Source organism: Apteryx rowi, unplaced genomic scaffold (assembly GCF_003343035.1).
Source record: "Apteryx rowi isolate R43461 unplaced genomic scaffold, aptRow1 scaffold_13, whole genome shotgun sequence".
In the NCBI taxonomy this organism is placed as follows: Eukaryota; Metazoa; Chordata; class Aves; order Apterygiformes; family Apterygidae; genus Apteryx; species Apteryx rowi.
This window is the reverse complement of record NW_020447530.1, coordinates 5,141,943-5,165,972: the sequence shown is the minus strand read 5'-3', so window position 1 is coordinate 5,165,972 and position 24,030 is coordinate 5,141,943. Positions and strand designations below refer to the sequence as shown.

General features: G+C 40.7%; 1 protein-coding gene across 6 annotated transcripts in view; it reads right to left on the bottom strand.

Annotated features, from left to right (window-relative positions):
- Positions 1–23,333, bottom strand: part of PELI2 (pellino E3 ubiquitin protein ligase family member 2) — a 97,246-nt gene extending 73,913 nt beyond the window's left edge. For 2 of the 6 annotated variants that reach the window (XR_003251980.1, XM_026056248.1), the window contains exon 1: positions 23,109–23,333. Coding sequence is in view for 4 of the 6 variants with exons in the window: in XM_026056248.1 (XP_025912033.1) it covers positions 23,109–23,185 (77 nt within the window). In the remaining 2 variants the exon portion in view is untranslated. The remainder of the gene's footprint in view (positions 1–23,108) is intronic. The other 4 variants (XM_026056240.1, XM_026056239.1, XM_026056241.1 and 1 more) reach the window with 4 other exon arrangements.
- Between the last annotated feature and the right edge of the window lie 697 nt (positions 23,334–24,030).

The following is a 24,030-nucleotide window of genomic DNA, read 5'->3' as shown; positions in this document are numbered from 1 at the left end:
ATCCTTCTCAATAAGCATGGGCCCACTTCACTTCTCTCCACACCCCTCCAATAGCTACAGAAGCCTGAGGCAGCTTAAGGACAAGCAAACTTCACAAGATGTCCAACATTACCAAAAGAAAACCTGCAACAGAAACTGTCCTCCACCCCACTAAAAGCCTAAACTTGAATTAGGAGAAATCAAATTTCAGAGACAAGAGATAATTCTGAGAACATCCTGCCCACAGGCAGATCTAAGAGGCCACTTCTGAAGTTCTCCAGATGTTCCAGAACATCAGAACACCACATGTGGAAAGAGGAGTCCTGTACTTTTCGAAACGTTTCTCAATGGCAGCAGTACCAGGACAACTAGCATTATGAAACCTCATGGGAGAATTATCTCCATTGAAAGCACTATTCCTCACAAATAAGGGAGTGGTGCTGGCATAGGCTACAGGCACCATAATTAACAAAGCCAGTTTCCTACAGATTTACATCAAACAGTTGAGGATTTTGGCATATAATGGAATGCAAACTCCAATTAAGTTTTTTCCCATGGTTAGGATACATAGTAAAAGCCTCTCCTCTGTGTGGATTTCCTGGTGTCTAGAAAGCAAGAACATACATGTTCTCTCCTACAATGCAAGGACCCTATTTTCCTCAAGTCTGGTAGGAACCTAGCTGACTACGTCAGAGACTATCAACAGCTTCTGAATCATTCGTATGATGGCTTATTACATAAGGCTTATTTCTTCCAGGAACCAGACTTAGCCAGTGGTAAAGAGTACACAAAACCTGTTATTTAGGAACAAAGCTAGAAAAAAAAGTGCACTTGAAATCAAACTTTTCTAGGTGCACTTGACCTGCACCTAGAAAAGTCTGATTTCAACTCAGGCATGTTGTCCCCAAGATTTAGGAGAGTACCTACTAGATACCACACAAAAATTGGCTACATAAAGTCTCTCCTATAATGCTATGAAAATAGAAAGTATCATAAAACTTAAATACCATTATCTTTCCATACCTATACAGCCTAAGAGACTACAAACAAGTAGGTAATTTTCACAGGTCCCTTTTGCTCCTGGGCAAAAAGGAATAATTTCACTTTGTCTTCTTCAGCTCCTACTAACAGCTCTACTGCATATGCAGTCACGTATAGATGCAAACCATCCCATTTCACAAACTCAACTTTGAGCACGCTGCATGCTACGGTTCAGTTGCTACAACAGCTCTAACACACCAGAGAAAGCATATCCTCACTGTGCTAAACAACTAAGCTGAAGAAGTATTACTGATAGCTTTCATCCTGAAGTCAGACTTCAGTGAATTTTTCCTCCTCTTAAGTACATTCTACTTCCCTGTTTGGTATCATACCGTAGTATATACTCAGCACATACCAAAACAACAGATTGTGCTTACCCCATATTTTTACCATCACTGAACTAGTATGGACCAAAACCATTGCCAAAAGCAGCAGTCTCACCTTTCATTTGCTATTTTGTTCCAATGCTATTTCTCCTCTCCCTGGTTCACATGAATGGGAAACAAAGCCAGATTTATTTTTAAAGTTTTAAAGCACATCAATTCATTGCTCTCTGATTCACTGCAAGACCAAAGAAGCACTTATATCAGCAACAAGGGAAAAACTGCACAGAGGGCACAAAAGATTCCTTTGGCAGTACTGCAAGTCTACAGGTATCATGATACCTACAGCATTAGCCACCTAAACCTTTATTATTCACATTTGCGAAAAGCTCTGGGTTTGGATGTTGCCAGTGTAGGCTAAAATCCCAACTAATCGGAAAGCCCTCTTCCGCTGAAAGAGCCAACACTTACTCCCTTGAAAACAAATTGAAAGGAAAAAGGCCTCAAAAGTTTATATCAAAATACAAAAAGAAAACTTCAACATATGCAACACTGACATAGGAATATACGAACTGATGTCTCCTTTAATGTCATACCATTGCCACTATTTCACACTTTGCCTCCATTACTCCTCTCATCAGCTGGAACAGTTCATTTTGTAGAGATTTATTATTTCAGGAAAGTAACTTGAATGGTTTGGGGATATTTTTTATTTTTATTTTTAAAGCACATTCTCTTTCAGGTATGTTTTTCTATATCAGACCTTCACAAAACAACCTGTTCCTGTCTGCCAGTTATTTGAGAATTTCAGTTAAAAAGGACAATGAAGTTATTCTCATAAACTTAATAGCATTGGGAAGCGTTATCAACAGGTAAAGCAAAGATAGGTAGTACTTCCCTACCAACAAAATAACATTGGTTTATTTTCTCCTCTGAAGTCAGTTCTCAGCTACTGTGTATTAATATTATAGATACTAGCTCAAGCTTCCAATTAAAACTGAATTAATTCTAAGCTTGTTTCCATGTGATTATTACATGCATAAAGAATTAGAATTCCAGCCTCRGAAACAGCCTCCATCACCAGGAGTAGTGTTAACTGTCAGCCTGCTCCTGTAGCAAAGCTTTGGCAGTCAGTCCAAGACTACTACTTGACAAACATTTTAGTGYTTCGTGGATGACTGCAACACATTGCATCAAAAGCCTCTAATGTAGAGGTTTCTTGCCAGATACTGCTCTCCCACCCACCCAGGACAGTTTTTTCCATTCTTCAGAGGAAGCTTAACAAGACTAGACTGACCAGGAGGTTCCCTTTCATCTTCCAAAGATGCAATTTCCCATTATATTGCAGATATCTTTGGCAAAATGTAGTTGCTTGCTATCACTGAATCATAGAAAACAACTAGATGGGATTCCAAAAAGTCATCTAAGTCCACTCCCAACTCAAGGGCTTGATCCAGTCTGTCCATGACATTTCTCTGTAAGCAAGTCTGAAAAGCCCACCCCTGTAATGAATGTTCCATGCATCTTCAACAGATGCATCCTAGGGCTTCAGCATCTTTAGAATTAAAATTGTCCCCATGCACCAAGTGAGGGAGATAGAGATCAAAACAAGCCTACTGTATGTTTTGCCAAACCCACCAAATTAAAAACCTATGTTCTTTTCCTCTCCACAGCAGATTCATGGGCTTGAAAATTTGAGTCCCATCAGATTTGTTTCCTTCTGAAGGAAAACATTTGAAGGAGTTACAGCAGCAAAATAAAGTAGCTTTGGGTAGCATTTTTGTTGCTATATTAACTGTAGGAAAGCTTACTCATGATTTACTCAAAGCTTCTATTCTTGGAGTAACAAGAGCCACTGATCCAAGACAGGGGACCTTCACTTTATGCAACCTTGGAGTAAGTCCAAGCCTGTTGGACTGTATGGAATTTACATAGTTCCACCTCAGACTCCACTGGCCAAGACATCTCTATAGGAATAAATGCCTCCTAACCACTCTACCAGCAACACAGCTAAATAAAGCAGTCTTCCTGTAGAGCAAGAAAATCCAAACCAGCAAGTTCTAAAATCCCAAAGAATCTCATCTCTTCCTCCAGTTAAGAGGACATTCAGGATGTTTTGCATCTCTGAACTTGATTATTCCTGAAAGGGATACAGCAGAGTTTGCTAATTGCAATCACAACTAGCTTTTTTTCCCTAGACAAGTGTTTATTCTTATAACTTGCCTTTGTGAAGTCAATTTACCATCATAAAACATCATGAAGCATTCACCTCTTGAGTACTTTTAGAATATCTGTTAGTGTAGTGATCAATACTGCGTGTTCACCACAAGCCTTCAGTTCCCAGTACCAAATTTCAGTACTGCCTGCCTTCCCAGTTTACTGCAACCAGTACAATCCTAGAGCCTTCAAAGAGGTTACAGAGGTTCAGTGAAATGCAGACTGACCTGATAACCCATATGGTTATGAGGCAGAAGAGCACTACTTGGCTTTCAGAATGGAGGCCAAATTGGCATGGTCGGCTCGTGATTAGAGATAATTTTTTTCAAATAGTCTCAGTTTGACTATCAAAGTCTGGTATAGATATGGACTCCTACAAATCTTTTACTACACTTCAAAAGTTACTCCTAATTGCTCCCAATACCATTAGGAACCTAGTAGTAATCTTGCATAAAAGCTGTATTCTAGGCTTATGGTGCTTTTATCCTTAAGTATAGCCAGCCTCTATGTCTGATCACAAGCGTGGATTAGCTTAACACCTGGTTAAAGGGTTATGCACACCATGACAGAGTCCTTCAGAGGTGCCTACAACACATCATATATGCTAGAGAAACTGCCTCCCTCCTTCATGGGGTATACAAACTAAGTTGAGCCTTATCTACTGAAAACACCACGAAGTCACATGTGAAGTAGCTGAGGTTCTCGTGGGGGAAAACATGCTTTTTCCCCTGGTGTTCAGGGCCAGAACTGGTTGGTCTTCTGGTTCATGTGCTCCTCACTGGAAAAATATATAAAAGCCTATTCCTGTCTGCTATAGCCTCTTCCTGCCCTTTCTTAAGGGATAGAAGCTGGTAGACTTGGGTTTAGGTTAATGCATGGGCTGTTTTGTTGAACCATTTATCTCTCTATACATTCACCCACTGTCAGCAGAACTGAATGGAAAGGCAGACTGGGAAAAAACACTTTAGTGCTAACTAGCATTAAAGGGAACGAACAGGTCAGTACCAGGTATATTCTCCCAATTTACCCTGATACAACATAAAAATAAAAGTTTAAGTTTGATTTAGAGAGAATGAGTATTTAGAGAAAATAAAGCAGATTATTTTGTAAGCTAAACAGGAGGATTATAGACAACTCAAGAGAGTACACACCTGGTCTACATGAACTTCAATCCATCTAAAAAGGGTTAAAGGACACAATCAGGCAGCAAATAGCAAATTAATTGTGCAAGAACTAATTTTAAGTAGCTTTAATTATACTACAGATCCCGTTTGCTTCAAAATTCCAAAACCCTTCTGTTATTTCAAGATTGTCTCCCTCACTAATGTGAAAAAAACCTCTATAGATCAAGAAAATATAAGGAATGCAACCAGTCTGAAAGTGAGGAACAGACGAATCAGGGCATTATTACTAAAACTACTTGTAACACAAAGGTTGAGCTCCAGTCAGGAATGCAATTTTGACCCTCATGTGTAAGCTAGTTGCCATGTCTTCTGGGGTGGAGGGGGAAAAATTACTACAGAAGCTTCTTATAACTCTCTTCAGTCAAGGTTTTGTTAATAAGCCAATTGTTACTTGCCCCAGATTTTTTTCCTGGAAAATACTTTGTTACTGCTGCTCTTGTAAAATCAAGGACAGCAGACCTTTCCCACAGCTTCTGAAAGACAAGTTTCTGTAGAAATTTCAGCTGGCACTGCAACCTTAGTTTAGTAAAAGAAATTTAAGATCTTCAACTGCATGTATTAATGACAATGTGGAAATAGGGATTTCAAGACGCGATAATGGAGGATATTTGCTGTGTAATTTTCTGAATGACAACTATATAAACAGCACAAGAGTTTGATTTAGTGCTAGTACACTAGAAGAGCCTAAAGGAGGATGCTTATGTTGAATGCCAGAGCATCAGGATGAGCTTCAAGTAAAGCAGTCAAATAACCTGACAGTTCCAAACAACTTAATAGCTGGAAACCTACATAGGCAACCCAGTTAAACACTACAGTCAGACAGGAATGAGCAGTCTCACCTACAACGTATTTCCTAGAAGTCATCCATAACCATGAGATGAGTATGGAAAAAGAGCAATTGCCTTTATTAAGGAAGCAGAGGGAAAAAAAAAAAACAAGGGGAAAAAAAAAAAAATCACACAAACATTCAAGATACTATCATATCAATTCCAACATAAAGTAACATGCCAGAAGTAAGAGCATTAGAATGCAAAGGGTTTTTTTTTTTTTCCTTTTAGAAAGCAAAGGGTAAGAATCAGTTCTTTCACATAATGACTTCCTTAACAATCCTTATTTCCAACCTTTTACTTCTCCCCTCAGCATTCATTTAACAAGGAAGCAATTTTATTCAGTGCTTTAAGCCCATCTCCAAAGCTGTCAACTAAAACCATTCACTACTGCATAAAACCTACAATGCTAGTGCACAGAAAATGCAGGGTATAAACTAATCAACTTCATTTCAAAGCATGCTTTTTATTCTAGCTAAAAGAGCATAGGAGGTAGGCAAAGCACCATGTTTAGAATCTTCTATAATATGAGAGATTTGGGGTTAGAAAGAAGAAATGCTATTCATCCAAGAACTATCTATAATCTAGCCAAATGCCACTGAAATTGTTTGATACAGCATTTTGTTAAACTAAATATGGATAAATATGATAGAAAGTGAGATCTAGCTTTCACTATATTCAAAACAAGTCAGATGAACACAAAATCCCTTTCAAAGGAAAGTACAATGCACAGCTGGGTTTTGATGTGAGAAAAAGTACTGAAGGAGAAAGACTGTTTATCCAAGACACCACAGACTTTGGATCCACGCGCTTTTATATGGAAAAAATTTACAGACTCCCTTTAAATACCAGATCAAAAAAAGCTGTAAGTCTCAAAATTAAAACAAATTAGATTTCATATAATGTAATGGGACAATAGACCTCAAAATACACCTGCTCTGACATACCAAGCATGCTTCCAACCTATCTACCTGTGCTTCATACGTGCCTGAAGATGCAAAAGCAAACTATTCAAACTTTAGCCTGAGGAGCAAACAGGACTGACACCATGCTATGTCTGAAATGTCACTACATTAGACATTATAGAGAAACTACATTTGATTCAAACAACAATTTGGGCCAGACAATTCATTTCACGAGCAGCCAAATGCTCTAAAACATTATTATGGACAATTTGACAAGTCACATTTTCATAAGAAAAAGCACTAGTTTTCTTATAGCTTCAGTTATCTTCCAAATACAAACAGCTGTAATATCATTTTTGTGATTCCATGGCCAGGAAGTTCCAGGATGTTTGTTACTTGCAGCTTTTTCAAGGAGTCAAGCATGAGAAGGATCTTCCAAGGTTCACTCCAGTATTATTTAGCTCAAAGGAGGAGAAAGTTTGCATCCATTTTGCGAATACAGGTGATCTCACAGGCAGTGTACTGAATACGAAGTGAAGCACTCAAATACTGGAATCTGACCTGCAACATCTTTGTCAAATCCTATCAATTCTAGCATCCCTTTTGCCTTCCCACGGAAAAGGCAGCTTTATACATGCATAGCTCCCTGTTCAATCCCAGCTGTATAGCAGAATCCCAAATATTTGCATCTAAAACAGAAAATACAGAATCAGTTTTCCTTCTGTACTCTGGCAAATACTACAGTCTCTCTTAACACAGCAGCTTCCTTAATATCACTGGTGTTACATGATCATTGTCAGCCACAGTGGCACAAGCTGTCTCAGACAAGATAATCTACTTCATGGCCTGCTCCAAGCAGATTTAGACAAAGTAGGCAAAGAGGAAAAATGAGGAGTTACTTTTCTGCCTTCTAAATCCAGCAAGAACTGGAAGTGGCAAGTTTCCAGCTTTGACACATTTTAGAAGGCTGCTCCACTACCACCTAGGACCAGATGCATCAACCTAGCTGAGACTCGATCTGTCATTATGTTTAACATGCAGTATTCTGTGACAGTTAACGTTAGAGGCGTGTGCTTTTAACTCTTACTCTCCGAACAATACAAGAAGAATGGGCATTCTGCGAGGTAGAAGTAGCAAATAAAACCACAAGTGAGAGGTAAAGAATACACAGGAGGCTGGAAGAAGAACTGCACAACACAAAGTCTAGAAAACACAAAGGAGCAATGCAGTGTTACACTTAGAATAGCTGACAAAAAACCTAAGTAATACCTATTTTTTTGGTAACAGATCTGTTAGGTGCCTTAAAAAAAGGCATACAGGAGGAATTATTTCTTCCCTCACAGTTTAAAAAAAACTGCCTGAAACCCACCAGATCAGTGTGCACACCGTAAGTAAATAAGAACTATTGCATAGCTGAAGCTACCTTTCTTCTTTTTTTTTTTCCGAAGTCTTAAAAAAAAAGCGCAGAAGTAAATACAGTAATGCAGAGAACTAGACTTCAATACATCTTCTTCAGTCTTAAAATGTCCTGACAACTTACTAATTCACAGCAGCCTTGGTCATTTGCCTTTATCATAATCCATAACAAAGTTAATCAGTCAGTCACCTCTAGCCAGGAGAAGGTTTTGCAAGGCTGTTAAATATTTACAGCTGATCAGCAAAACTAAGTCTGATCTAAATAGCTTTGAGATAGCAAGCCTTTTCAGTTCTACACTTCTACCCACACAATACTTGAGATTTTGTTTCTCTTCAAAGGACTCTCCAAAAATATTACATCAGAATAAACATGGAACCTTTAGAGAAGCTTGATCTCAGAAGATGATCCCATAAATACTTACGAATTATGATGTATCTGCATACACTTCCTGAGTATGAATAGGAATCATAAGTGACATGTTCTCCAAGTCTTTCATGCCTAGACCCACAGAGATTCTGACCTCCAGAAGAACCTCACTATGCAGCTGCTTGCAATCCAATCAATGGCTGCGCAAACAGGAGATTTTGTATGACCACTGTCTGCACATAGGCAGACACTCCATTTTCAGCGCTGCAGCAAGACAACGTTTGGTCAGATACAAGTTTATCATGCAAAAGTGCCTTTATACACAGATGCAGCCATTAAAACCCTAAAGCCATACTGAAGGCTCGGTAATGACAAAGTTTCTTGAAGAACCAGAACTTCAAAAAAAAAAAAAAAAAAGTACTTGACTTGTACTGCTAATCCAGCCTGACTAATTTAGTTAGATATTTTACATACTGAAGTTCCATAAAATTTGTATTTATACATTCCAACAGATACTAAGTAATGTGCATAAGTGGCATAGTGGTTTGTAGAAGAGAAAACAAGTTTAAAACCGCATATAATTCTCCCTCATAAGTTTCTTCCTTTGGAAGTGCAGTTCTTTCTCAGCCAAAATCCACAAAGACAGTCAGCATACTATTACTATTTTTGTTCCCCAGCTTTAAAATCAAGGCACCCCATACATTTCTCCTTACTTATCTAGATTTCTTTGATTTTTAAGGCAAGGGAGCACTACAGGGCAAACCTGACCGAGATAGCAGAGGATCTATCTAAAACAGTATTTCCCAAAGCAAAGGCTGTAATTCTAAACAGCATCACAGGACCTAAAATTAGCATTTGCAAGCCAAACAGAAATTCAGCTGTAAAAGTAAGGCTCATGAGCCCAGGACTGAAACTGGAAGTGGATTCCCCAGCAAAACATAGTCCAAAAAGAGCTAGTTCAGAGAGAGAAAAATAAAATAATCAATTGCAGCTGGTTGCCTCAGGAGATTCCCTTTTGCCCTCAGAAGTTTTTGTACCTGACATCACTCCTCATAAGTGCACCTGGGCCATGAGAAGCTGTTATCAACTGGATGGGGGAGTAACATGACAGTAAGAAGTTCTGCAGGTCCCCCCCCACCCAAGCATGTGAGGATGCCCAAGGACAAATACAACCTACCCACAGTCTCTTCCCTTTTTACATGGGTTTTGCAAACACCTAAATTCTTGTCTCTTTTCCCTTGTCCACACAAAGAGATTGCTAATATATTATAGAAAATGAAGAACACATTCCCATGCTACCCTGCCAGTACTTTGGCACTATACCCATAAGACACCAAATGTAAAGCTCTCCCATAACTGTTTTATTTTCCTCCTACAGCCCTATCGAAAACAACAACAAGAGCAGTAGCATTTGCTTCCATTATGTGGAAATCTCCTGGTAGGGAGGTGCCTTTGCTCTCCCATCTTGAAGGTAGCAGAAGACAGGAATACCATATGGAAGCATTCACATCCCATCAGCCTGTCTTAATATCTCAGTCTGTAAAATTTAGAAGTGTATCTTCTGGAACTGCCCACTATAATGGAACAAGCTCTAACTCTGCTAGAGAGAGACAGTCACAGGGGAGAAAACGCAAACAAACTTCTTTTGGACTTTTGGCCAAGGACAAAAATCTTCATCTAGGCTGTTTCATAACCACTTGGAAAGTGCAACTTTCCCCCCTCCAGAAAGTTTTAAACCCAAAGTGTTTATTGTGTATGTTGAGTAACACAGAATACTAGTCTGGCTTCTGAACTGAGCTCATACATGAGAGGTAAAGCATAAGGCTGCTGAACTACACATGACATCTGCAATTCCCAAAACAAAGTTTCGGGTTTTGTTTAAAATACCTCCCAAAAGCTGGTTTTCCAAGGAAAGCAGACACTTGAAAGAGTTGGTCTTCAGGGACCTCTTTTTTTCCCCCCTAAAAAGAACAGTTAGAATCCAATTGATCCAAAGCAGCACCACAAGACCAGCATTCTATAGAAAGTGCTTCATGGAGTACACTTCTCATTAAGGCTTTTCTAAGTCCTTTTCAAAGGCACAGCACAGCGCCTTTGCATAGAAGACTTTCTGGTAGTTATTGGAGTACTACATGATGAACACATTTACTATACCGAGTTTCTCCTCACACCGCCGGGACAGAGGTTATGGTGTGACCCAGGCTGCCAGTAGGGTCTCTAACACTGTTAGGCATCCACTCCTCTTCATACTAGTTACGTACAGTGCATCAGCCAAAGCTGATGTCCCACCAGTATGACAAGCAGTGGAGGCAAAGCAATAGCAGTGAAAAAGAACAGTCATAAACAAGGCATGTCATGATCCAAAGAACCAGCAAAGCATGATTTCCTCTGGGTCCACGTTTTGCAGTTGGATTCCTTCTTTGTCTAGTAAGTCGACAGCTCCAATTAAGTTTTTCTCAGAGGCAGGGCAATAACAGTCACATGGATTCTCTGATGTCCACCAAAGCCAGGCAGTGGGGGAATTCGCGCTACAGACTTTCCTCAGCAGAACACAAACAGCACTGGAAGGCTTTGGAATAAAATCAGTTCAATGACATATTTCATTTCCACTTAGAGACTACAACCTCACTTGCCATTGCATCTTTCAGTAAATCACTGAGCATTCAGAGGCAGGTGGAAAACGATGGGAACTGGGAGCTAATAGTGCCAGCAGATTTGAGGATGTGGTGTCCTTCAGCAACAAGGCTGCCTAGACAGCAGGGAGCAGTATCTACCTCAGACATCTGACTTTATTCCGTCTGTGTTTGGGTCATCATCCTAAAGCTAAATACATTATTCTCCTGCCTCTATCCAGTGTGCGCCCTTTATGTCTCAAAGTAGCATCAGCTCCTTAAACAGCTTGTCCCACCTCACTTAAATGCTTTCAAGCAATTCTAAAAGCTCCAAGCAGCTACCATTATCGGTTTGAAATGGGCAACCTGTTCAGAACTTCTCCAGCCTTGAACTATGCTTAATTTATTCCAAATTGAATTGCAGAACTGAACAGTCTTTCCTTTAGGAAAAAAAGTCCAGATAATGAAAGAGGAATCAAAGAACAAACAATAAGAAAATGAAACAATCCTGACAAGCATAGCAGGCTATACAACGTATTTTGTACTTTTAACAGCTCCGACTACTAAATTTTAATATTTCACACTCTGGGTAGGTTTGTACATCAACTAAAACTTCCATTTCTCCAGAAACTGGAAGACCCTAACAAAAAGCCTAGGAGTGGAAGAAGGAAGAAAATGAAAGGAGAAAGCATTGAGATGTTAAGATTATCTCTAACCAGACTTCTCTTTATACCAAGTTAATCATGAACGTAAGTGGTAAATTACCTTCACCTAAGTAAATAAAACAAAGAACACTTACTATCATTTATACGTGAACTAGATGAGGACAATGTAAGAGCGGTGGCAATGATGGGGTAACGATGAGAAAGTCATATTGCATTTCTGATTTTCATGAACAAACGGTTGCTTTTTCAAATGAATACATTTATCTTCTGGATATTAAAGAGGATCACACACACCTACCAATATCTTTTAGTTTTTAACTCAACTAAACGTTCTACTCGCTTGACTTATGCATGACAAACTGATCTTTACTATATTTCTGGAACTTTACACTGCACAAAGCATCACACTTACCATCTGACACATTCACAACAAATTTCATCAGTTCACAGAACTGAGACAGCTGATTTTTCTCAATGCTATGTCTGCCCAAAACTTAAGAATCAGCCCATATTTTTTGTGGCTTAGGTCTGAATAGTTTGCAGCTGGAATCCAGCCAATCCAAAAATCCAGTTCCTTCCTGCCTGCACTGACTATGAAATGCCCAGAAGAGAACAAGCAAATCACTTTTGCCACCAGAAGATCTGCTTACTCCTTAAGAAGGTATTATTTTACAATTGCTCTGTCTATGCCGAGAATTTTCCAGTAGCAGAAACCTTAATATAAACCATTCTTCTTCAAGAAGATTAAGGCACTAAACTAACAATATATGATCAGAGGCCAACTCCTGAATTGAATTTAAAGTCACATAGCACATAATAAACTAGGAGGATATGTTAAGCTATTAAAAGCTTGACTTAGATCCTGCTAATGGCTTAAACCCCAGCTTTGCTTACAGAGGGAACTGAACTTTGTATTTTGCAGTTTCCTTGCATCCTTACATGGAAAGGTATTTGCTATATTATACCACTCTCTGCATACTGGAAACCCAAAACCAGCAATAAAACAAGATACATGGCACTCAAGTATTGCAGCTGGAAGTGTGATTGTGCAACTAAAGAGATAAGGCAGGGCTGAGCCAGCAATGTAACAGCAGCATTTCATGCTCAAACGTTAGAAGTAAGGCACAAAACAAAAGTCAGAAGTTAAGGCTCTTTTGCTCTGACAGCAAGCAGATTGTTAAAATACTCTCACACACACACACAACACCACACACTTGTCTCCCAAAGGAAAAAAAAAGGGGGGGGGGGTGGAAAAGCTCTGTCAAAGTCTTTAAATGGGGTCTGGGGTTCACTATCAAAAAGTATTACTTAAGAAATCTTTTTGGAATTGAGAATAAATTGAGGAGTCTATCTAAAAAACCCTRACACCATATGAATAACTTGCATTCTGCATCCCAGTGGCTCCAGCTAGACACCTTACCTAAAAAAATTTCACCATAGTCCATGAGAATAAACCATTGCAGCTTCCACAGACACTGACTATGGAAGCAAGTTTGCCATTACCATTCCAAGGTGGCTGGCCTTTCAACAGGGTTTAAAGGTGCCTCTCATGTTTCAGACTTTTTCTTAGCCCAGGGAAGATCAGCTGAAGAAGGAGGAAAAAAAAAAAAAAAAAAAAAAAGAGAGAAAAAAACCCAGCAACCATGCAAAACCAATATGTTTGGCTATTGACAAAATTACCTATCAAGATTTAGCTCTGACAGAAGAAGTTACTTCACTCAGCTGCTCATCTCAACCAAAGCTTGCCTCCTCACAGATTTGCCCCAAGATCAACCTGCTTGATTTGCAAAATTTGCCCTTTTTTTTTGGGGGGGGGGGGGAAAGACACTGAGGTATCAACTGCCCATTTAATGAAATTCTCTAGCAAAAAATACATCAATTTAGAACTCATTCCATGATGCACTTGGATACTATTCCACCAAATTAGGATTTTTTTTATTTTTTAAAAGCATCCACCAAATTTTAAGTCATTTAGAATATGTCTTATATGTCTCTAGTGGGAAGGAAAGGACTATTACTGCAAGATAATAAATCATATCTAATCTGAAAGATTCCTCTGCAACATCAAAGTGATTTTTGAACCTGAGCATTGAATTTTACAGCTGTTTGCTTTCAGAGGTCAAGCATGGACTGGAAGGAAGGCAAATTGGAAATACAACAACATTTTGGTTTATTAACCAATGTTCCAGAAAAAACTTACAGTAATCCACTTCAAATAGATGTCTCTGTCACAGAATGTGCAGCGAAACAGGAACTGTGCAATTCTCAATATCTTTCAGCAGTTCAGCCTTTCACACTAAAGGAGAACACATGCACACTACTTTTGTTTCAAAGGGTATGACTCCACTATTACTAAATGAGACATCGACAATCAAAATAAAGTCTTGCTGTTCCACGTAAAGAAATACAGCTGTGCTTAAATCAAAGTTTCAGCCCATTAACTTCTGTGTCTAGACTAAACAGTTCTTTCACTCTTCCTAAAGGCACGTGCTAGAGAGTTTGCACATTTGGTCTCTAGTTTATTTGTAATACACAACTGGAGATTCAAGCCTTTATATGTTTCAATTTGTTTACTTTCATACAGTGACTAATTGTCTTCACAGTTAGTACCACTTTGTCTTACTCCATGACATTTATGTGCCTTAAGAGGATACAACTCATCCATTTAAAGTCTACCTGTTTGCTAGGCACAACTAAAGCCATCCAGCTTGAAGAATAAAGTTTTCTCATGACAATTTATCAGCTTGTTGGATTATAAAATAAAGACAGCATACATGTTTCAGGGCGAAGAGTAATCTGAAAGCCCACTAACCACATCACTGTAGTTGAATATGAAGATTTCCTTCCAAAATGTTGTTGACCAGTTAGAGAGAAAGACTACGCCAATGCTTCTTTGTCCTCATTCCTTGTACATAAAGAGCAAAAAGTAGAATTTACAACAGCGGGGATCAGTTAACACTGCGATACTCCAGTAGAGGACCACAATGCTGGCTGGCTTTCTCCCTGAAACATACTATGCGCCAATTACCTCTAACTTTTCTTTCCTCACTCCCATTCCTTTGGTGAGGCAGTTCAGTACACCCCTAAGTCCATAGTGAAGGTGATATTGTTAAATGGGGGGGGGGGGAAGGGGGGAAGGGGACAACTAAAGTAAATCACTTTCAGAAGCACTAAACAGGGCTTGCTCCCTTTCCCTACCTAGGGAAGACAAAAACTGCTATTGACAGAAGTGTGTCTAATAGATTCTCAGCAATTAGCACCCTCATGCCATGCCTAATCAAGTCCAGCTTAACTCAAAACCTCCTTGTTTTAAATGAAACAAACATTCTAGATGTTGTTTGCATCCATTTTTACTACTTCTGTTTACAGTCTATTTCACCAATATGAAATGTCTGTTGGGAAACAGAGGAAACCTTTAAGCGAATTATTCATTCTGCACCATGATCTAATAATTGCAGCCATTAAGAAGTTCAATGTGTGTTTTTGCTTGACCTCACAGAACTTCATATTCTGGCCTTGGAGAACTGAACAGAAGTTCAGTGTGAAACAGCTGATGCTTGCATATACTTCTCAGAAGGCTCCTATATTTAGGAACAGAAATTATACTAATCAGAACAAGTTACTAAAAGCTACACCAAGACAATACAAGTCCAGTGTCACCATGTTCACACATATCATTTATAACCCAATCATACCAAACCCCAAGATTCCCCTCCCACACCTCCCCTCAGTAACAATTTTCAAAGGCTCTGAACGTTTATATTACAACTGTTGCAAGCTTTGCTGTGTAAAGATTTCCTATATAAACATCATCTTGTATCTTAAGCTCCATTATCAGCTCTAGACATCAAGGGCTATTTGTGAGAAGGGCAGTAGAAAGATGTCTCTTTTGAAAAGTCAGTCAAACCCAAAGTAGGTTCTCTTACTACTGAATTCCCAATGCCATGATTTCCATCTGTAGTTACATGAACAGCTTATTGACTGCTACCCTTCCCCCTGCCCAGGGTGTCTCTTCTCCCCTCCCCCCCTTTTTCCCCCCCCCCCTCCTAAAAGCACACTAATCTGCTTCTTTGGAAGCCCCTACTGCTCTAGACTTAGTGCTATTTGCTTAATAAGAGGACCAAGACCTATTCTAGGCTACTGAGTGATAGGATTAAAATAGTCTAATTCCAGATGTTACTTACAGCTTGCCAGAGAGGTTAGGAATTGGTTCCCCAAAGTGTCTGAATGCTGCTAGAATCTCAAGACCCAGTAATAACCTATATGAAGCTAAACATCTATATGGTCTACAACATACATGGTGTAATATACAGACTAATAAAAATGAGAATTGTCATTCTTCAGCAAGGAATGCAAAGTAGCCTTCAACTGGAGAAGAGTTTCACACCTCACTGCAGTAGACTTGTTAAGTAGTAAAAACACAAAATACATCCTGGTACAAGTGACACAATTACATCAGCACGTAAACAACCTTTAATCTAATTCAGAGAGTGAGCAAACTCTTTCCTACTAAGGCAATAAAAGGTGTTTCAGCAAAAATAACCCAAGTCCAGTAGAGACACTTCAAGAGTTTTACTTTTTAAGAGAAGAGAACTGGCGGAGTATCGTAGCTTATACTCAAAGATAAGGGAGGCATAAAATTCTGAACAGCATCTTGTCAAGAGAGAAAGAAGTCATTTAAAAGAAAAGAGGGACCCCTTCAATGCAGCATTAGCATACGCAGGCCACAGAAGTGACAAATGTGAGAACACACATACTAAAGTATTTATATTAAAAAAAAAAAAAAAAAAAAGAAAGTTTTGCCTTACAAGTCTTTCTGGAAGTAGGCATGCTCTCTGTTCCAGAGTTGCTGTTCTTGTCCCTCAAGGTTTAATCATTGGACAAGCCTCATGAACTTTTCACTGGCGGCCTCGGAACAGAGTGAGGATACACACTGACAACCTTTGTTGACAAAACTGAAAGGCATCCTCAACCCAGGCTTTAGGATATCCAACAGCACAAATACAACTGACAATACAAAGTACACCCAGAAACTAAGAAGAGCTTCTGCTTCAAGCTGGGAGCTCAGACTGAATCCTCCTCTACTTTCTCTGCTTTTAATAGTAAACAGCCGACTACAGGACAAATGAGCCACAAACACAACAACTGTAGAAGAACCAAATACAACCCCAGACTATGTCATGAGAAGCACTTCTTCTAGAAGCCTGTGAGGTAAGACTGCCGCTGCACAACATGCTAGGGGTGTCTCCTTTGGAAAGTTTCATACTCATTCTAATCACGGATACTCAAGACAAATTTAGAGCCAAGTGCAGACAATACCTCCAAGAAACAGGACGCAAGACAATGGCCAGTCCAGCCTAGCTAAACAGCTGTTGCCTACAGGCACGTCTACAGCATTTTGCAGGCAGTTGTAAAAGTTCTCTGCTGGCACTCTGAACTAACAAACCATACCTTCAGCAAGGCATTTGGCTCAGGCTCAGTGCCGTACTATATACACACAGCTTATCATTAGCTTGGAGTACAAGAGAAGAAGGTTACATCTACTCAAAGTACCAGGTTGGTATGCGCTGTCACTACCAAGGAATAAGGACTAAGCAAGTTAAAGGGCAGCACTAACTCCATAATAAATGAATATAAAATTACTATGGTTTAGCTTAAACTGGATACTAAAAAGTTCCTGACTTCTTATGAGAAACACTGTTCTCAAGCAACCTTGTAATCACAGTTTTTAAACAGCCTGCTTTTAACAGGGAGCATGAAATACCTTAAACAATATGCTGCTTTCAGGAAAAAAAAAATACAGATCTTAATAGCCTAGAAAGTAATTTCTAGTCTTATAAGCATATTTTTAAAGTAGAAAAGGGGGACTTATGATGTCCACTCATTTATAAATTTCAAGTAAAAACGGAAAACTATGCATCACTGATTCTGCCAGGGGAAGAATGTAGCAGCTTCTTCATTTCACATGAGAAGTGCATCAGTCAAAGGCAAGAAAGTCTCACTCTGAGAAAACAAGTCTGAAAAACCCGTTTTCTATATCTTAAGAGTCTTTTCCACTTCCATACATGTGATCTACTAGTAGATGCCAAGGGGGTTTACAGTTTAACTTCTAGAATGCACTCACTTTCCTTTTTACAATAAGCATTAAGCAAGTAGATGTGTGATACTCTGATTTGCTTCAGCATATGTAGATTTTAGCTTCTAGAGTTTGAAATTCCTGATCCCCAATTTTACATCGGTATCAAGATGCTGTGAATAAAACCTACAATTGGATATAAATCTGCACTCCAAGAAAGTCAAAAGTATTCCAAGAAATAGGACAGTCACAGAGAATCAACTCCGATTTGTTTTATTTCTTAGCATCAACGAAATAAAACCTTTGCTCTACTCAGCCATACACAAGCTTTCATTGAAAAAAAAATCCATGACTCTTTCCTCAAATCCAGTTCTACTATCTTTTCTATTATTTTTTCTACAGTGTAGTCAATGTTCTATTCAGACAATATTTCTGGTGTTTGATTAATCTGCTTGTAAGCCCTGAACTAGCACTGATCGCTTTCTCAATATGTGGCATACAAGCTCTATCATAAAATAAGCACTGACACTCAAAGGTCTCCAAGAAGCAATTCTCAATATCAAAATTTTTATACATACATATATATATATATATATATATATATAGTTTCTGCAGAACAGCAGATTCCAACTATGGCTGTTAAAGCAAACACTTCTCAGAGGTAAGAATGACATTAAGATATTTAATAGGGGGCTACCATTATTAGTATTTGCTATAGACACTCCTTTAAATGAAGCCTAAAGTACATTTTAAATAAGGTTTAAAAGCAGTCTCAGTAACTTATCTAAGCTGTACAGTATAGAAAACTACAGAAGCATTACACAAAGTTTTAGCTTTATATCAAACAGCAAATCCATGGAAAGTGCAACATGAGACCCCAGTCTAATGCTGTGGCCCAGATGACCCTGCCCCTTTGGCACATAAAGGGAAGCAAATAGATAAAGACATGTATAGAGCCTATACTGTTTCTGTATTTGACAACATTACTGAAAAAACACATTAGTTTCTTGCTGTGCAGTTCTGGAAGATTAACAAAAGGAGTTCAAAGAAAAGCCAAACAGACAATTTGAGGACGGGAAATATGCTTAAAAGTAGGAAACACTTAAGGAGCTTTAACTCACCAAGGAGGTAGCAGTTAAGAAGTAACTTTGATCAGTCAGAAAAAGCCCATGAGAAACAGAAGTTTAAAAATGCAGGTCCCTTCAGATTAACATGAAACAACACATTTCAAATCTAAATTTGATCAAAGTATAACACAGTCTATCATTCAGAACAACTTCCCAAAAGTTATGGTAGAATTTATCACTGTAACCCCAGACTCAAGATTCCCCCACCCACAAAAGTTGAATTCAAGCAGAACTACAGCCTGTTTATTCAAGGATGTTCAACGGTCTGCATTAAACAAAGCCCAAATAACAATTCATACTTGTCCCTTTGGGCACTGCAGCCTTTAATTTAACAGATTCATTTATTTTTCAACRGTTGACTCTGGAAAATGTATAGATAGAATGCTGACAGTGATTTCAAAGAGACCACTCTAACAACACTGAGTGACAGCCCTTATTTTTGTCTAGTTAAATAAAAATTTTGATCATACATCGCAAAATTCACAAAGTCTATAAAACAAACTATATATTTGTGTGTGTATATACACACACATACTTCACTGGCCTATTAGAAGCTCAACCCAGAGTTCCTTAGAATTGTTGGTAAGATGCTGAATTCAGCGGATCTAGTATCAGGGCCAAAATCTTTCTACTGCTAGAGAGCTCAACCATTGACTAAGACTTAAACTTCCTTGGTATTCCTCCTTCAGCTTGCCTAATTTTAATCAAGCAACTTTTCTGAGAAGTTAGAACTACTCACCAGCATCATTAAATACCAGAAAAGTCTGCAAAGACATATTCCCATAGCTCAAGCTACATATTTACATTCACAAAGTCCCAGAGGAAGAGAAAGAGATTGAATGGCACCAGACCATTGACAACTGCCGCCAGTGAAATATATCCACACACAGCCAAAGACAAGCACTCACTGCGCAAGACAAGGCCATACTGGCTAGAAGGCCACTGCATTAGAATCAAGTCTTCACAGTACAATTCAGGCTGGGGGGAGGAGGGGGATAGGACAGTACTTCATTTGCTTTCCCTAGCAGAGTTCTTAACCATTAGTTGCTCTGTATTATATAACATATTCAATAAGTCACATGAGGGATACTGAAAAAGAGTTTAATAATAATATTGTCACACCCTATTCAGATTCTTGTTAAAGTACTCAGCATCTCRTTCATAACTCCCTCCAGCCTTGCATTCCAAGAAATATATAGCAGTCTCGTACTTTGAGGAGACTTCAAATATACTTTAAAAAAAAAAAACTTTATTAATTTTTCCTCTTCATCAAGAAATGCATAGGTTTTTGTGAACAGATGACACTACAAGCAGCCATTCACAATCAACCAGATCTCTTCTTTACCATGCATCTTGACCTGTCTGGCTTGATTTATATAAACTGCTTTTACTCACAACAACATTAAGTAAACCTCAACAAAATCTTGACCAAATATGAACTGCCACATCACTTATAGAAAATACCTAACGGACTACTGGGAAAAGGTTATTAGAAACGTATTTGCAGCAATGACAGACTTCAAACATGTTAGGCTTTATCCTCTCATCACATTAACATGAAGACAAGCAATCACAACAACTGCGAGAAAATATGAACGCATTCTTGTAGGAGAACTACCTATTGCCAAAAGAACACTTTCCCCTTGATTTAAAAGTTAAGTATAGAACAACTCTACTTTAATACTGCTAAGATGTAGTATGAGCAAAAGAGAGAGGGAAAGTTTTGCCATCTTAGAAATAGAATTTTCAGCAGTTTGCCAGGTATGTTAATTTCCTTGTACATCATCATTTTCACCAAGTATTTTAAAAGTCTTACAGCTCAAGATAGAAATTTTTCATCAACATCAATGTTTTCTTTCTTAAGCTACATAGCGTCTCACAACAACAAGTTTTTAAAAATCTAGCTGTGAGGTCACTGTATCATTTTAATCAAGCAATTATAACAAGAGCTGTGATACTTGGCTCTGGCAGTTCAGAGTCTCAGTTTCACTTTGGAGAGGAGAGCAGGTTTACACAGTCTTATTTAAATTGAATTCCAGATTACAAGAATTTAATAAAAAAAGGTATTAAGAAATTTCAGAAGTTTTTCTGCCCCCCCCTTTATTTTTAAAAGAAAACAGAACAGATGCTCAAGCTGTTCCAAGAGTTCCTAGCCACAAGCATTGAGTCACTAAGAAAAAAAAAAAAAACAAAAAAACTATGAGTTTGTATTATTTATGGCACTACATATAACATTTCAGACATCTCTGATAGGAAATGTGTAATCAACTCCTAAAAATGTCAAACCGATCTTAAAACCCTGATCTTTGGTCCAGAAGTGGAAGGGGTAATTACCGAAGTAACTGCAGTCTCTGACTTTCTCCTACCACATCTACCTATTTCTACATTAGGTCTACCAACTATATTTTGTCAGGAAACTTTGATGGCCAATGCCTTATCGTGCTTCAAAGTAGTTTAAGGTAGCCTACAAAGATATACTAGCCACAGAAAGATTCAGCTGCCAGTTCGAAGACTTATTGGCAACTGTACTACAAAGAGGATTTGTTTGCCTTTTTATATATAACACCCAGAAGACAAACTCAGCGTGACTGGGTTTAGTTCTTGAATATTATCCATTCTATAAAACTACTGAGGTTATTTAAATTTTATTGGCATGTTTCAACACACAACTGTGAAGATCAAGACCTTTACCAGAACCTATAAGCCAAGATCAATGCATATTAATGTTTACAGAGAAGCATATCAGACTTTGCTATGGTGAAGATCAAAGCCAAAACATTTCATACTTCTGTACTTTCAACTGCTGCTAAAAATAGTAAAGCAACAGAAAGGAAAATGCTTCCAGCTGTGCAGAGAAAGCCTCTGCAGCACAACATCAATTTATGCACTCTAATTTAATTAAAGATTCAACATTATACTATGATTTTATTGTTAGAGACAGAGTGTTGCACAGCAGAGGTTACCCTCCATGTTCACAATTCTAACAGTAAGAACATTCCTTTATTAAATTTGGCTTGATATGGATATTTCTCTTAAATCAAGTTACTTGACTTAAATTCAAGTCTTTTAAGTACCAGTCATACCACATTCATGGTAACAGCTGAATTTTATTCCATGGTAACTATATCTTGACATAGTCTTGTGATAAGCAACATTTAACATCCCCTAAGGAAAAAAAAAGGTACACCATTGGACATTTCAGCTACCTAGTCCTGACTGCTATTTTTATTTGCTCTTGGCCATTCAGTCATGTTGCAGAGGTGAACATAGTTCTTTATGAAATGACTTGACAAAAAAAGAATTAAGAAACAAGAATAAGGTTTTCTACGACCTTCCAGCAAGTATGTAACAGATTCTGGGGGAGGTTTAATAATGCAGCAAGGCTTTAACTGTTCTGCTTCATGGCTGGCTGGAAATCTATTTATTACTCAAAATTATTCCATTAACCATATGCTTCTAGATATTAAACTATCAAAATTAAACATCTCTTATAAGGTTCACAAAGGTTCCCAACAAGCACGGCTTAGATGCTTCTCTCTCATCTGCTTCTACGGCGTTCAGCAGAAAGGCTTCAAGCTTTAACAGCAGGGCAAGAACATAATACCAAGCGGATTACTTTAAGATCCCTATCAAGCCGAGAAAAATAAACATTTCCACTACGAATCTGAATATAAGCGCTCCATCCTCCTCTTCCTCCTCCTCCTCCTCCTCCCCCCGCCTTTCCTCCTAATTCCAAAGTCATCTCCCCTGCAATCTGCAAAGAGGACGCCGTCTCTCGGAGCGCACAGCGGCGAGGGCAGAGAAACCGCCAGGGGAAGCTCGGCGAGCGGCTGCAGGAGCGGAGCGCGGCTCGGCAGCACCTGCGAGCGGCCCCGGCGGCGGCGGACGGGGCCGGGGGCTCCCGGAGGCCTCACGCAGCAACTTCGCTCGGCGGCCCCCAATCCCCACCGGGCCCCGCACAAAGTTTCTTTCCAGCCCGCCGAGCCGCGGCGGCCCCGCACGGCCCCGCCGCGAGGTGCCCTCCGCCTCTCCCCGCTCCTCCCGCGGGGAAAGTTACTCGCGGCGGACGCGCACACACACACACATGGACACGCGCGCGCGCAACGAACAGCGCAGCAACCGCAGCCCCAACGGTCCCAACGGCCGCCCCGCGCGGCGGATGAGGGGGGAGGCGGGAAGCGCCGCGCGCCCCCCTTCCCCCCCCCCCCACCGGGGGTCTCGCGCCTCCCCTCAGAGGGGGAGACAAAGCGCCCCGCGGGCGGCGCGCGCTGCGGGAAGGGGGGGGGGCACCCGCCTCCCCCTCCCGCCGCTCGCCTCAGGACGGCGCCCCCCCGCCGCCCTCCCCGCGGCGCCCCTGCGCAGCGCTCACCCCAGCACCACCAGCTCCCCGTACTTGACGGGCTCCTTGTTGGGGGCGCAGTGCTCCTCCTGGCTGGGGGAAAACATGGGGCCGCCGCGAAGTCACCCGCCGCCGCTGCTACAGTCCCATCCGCCGCCGCCGCGGGGGGCGAGTCCCGAGCGGGTTCCGCGCTGCGCCCCGCACTGAGCCAACGGCCGCCCGACAACGGCCACTACACCCGCCGGGGGGGGGGAGGAGCGCCGAGGGGGACGTACCAACTCGCCCCGGCAGGGGGTGGGAGGAGCAAAGCCGCGCTCTGCCCCCGCCCCCCCGTGCACACGTGGCCCCGCCCGCCGCGCCGCGCTCCCATTCATCGCCCGAGGAGGGGGAGAGGGGGGCGAGAGGGGCAGGGCTATGCGCCGCGTCGCTCCGCCCCTTTCCCTCCTCTCCCCCCCCCTCCACTGGCCGCGAGTGGTACGGCCTCGCTCTGTTATGTAAACATAGAGTAAAGGGGACGGGGCCGCTCTTAAAGGGGCCGCGCTCCGGCGGGCTCAGCACCGCCTCCCGCCCCCTCGCAGGGGGCGGGGCAAGGGGCGGGGCCGGGCCACGCGCACCCGCGAGGGTTCTAGATCGCCGAGGGTTCTAGAGGACCTCGCAGGCTTCTAGATTGCCTCCTGCCTGCCGGGCTGGTTCTAGGATGCCTGTATGGGGAGGGGGTTCTGTATCACCGAGGGTTCTAGAGCACCTTCTGGGGTTCTAGATTCCTCCCACACACATGCACCCACCAGAGTGGTTCTAGGTCACCTACAGGGGGAGTGGGCTCTAGGCCACCACCTACAGGCGGCTCTAGTTTGCCAAGGGCTCTAGAGTGCGTTGTGGGGTTCTAGATCCAGGAGTGGTTCTAGGTCGCCTGCAAAGTGGGGCTCTAGGACACCTCTTGCCTGGGTGCTTG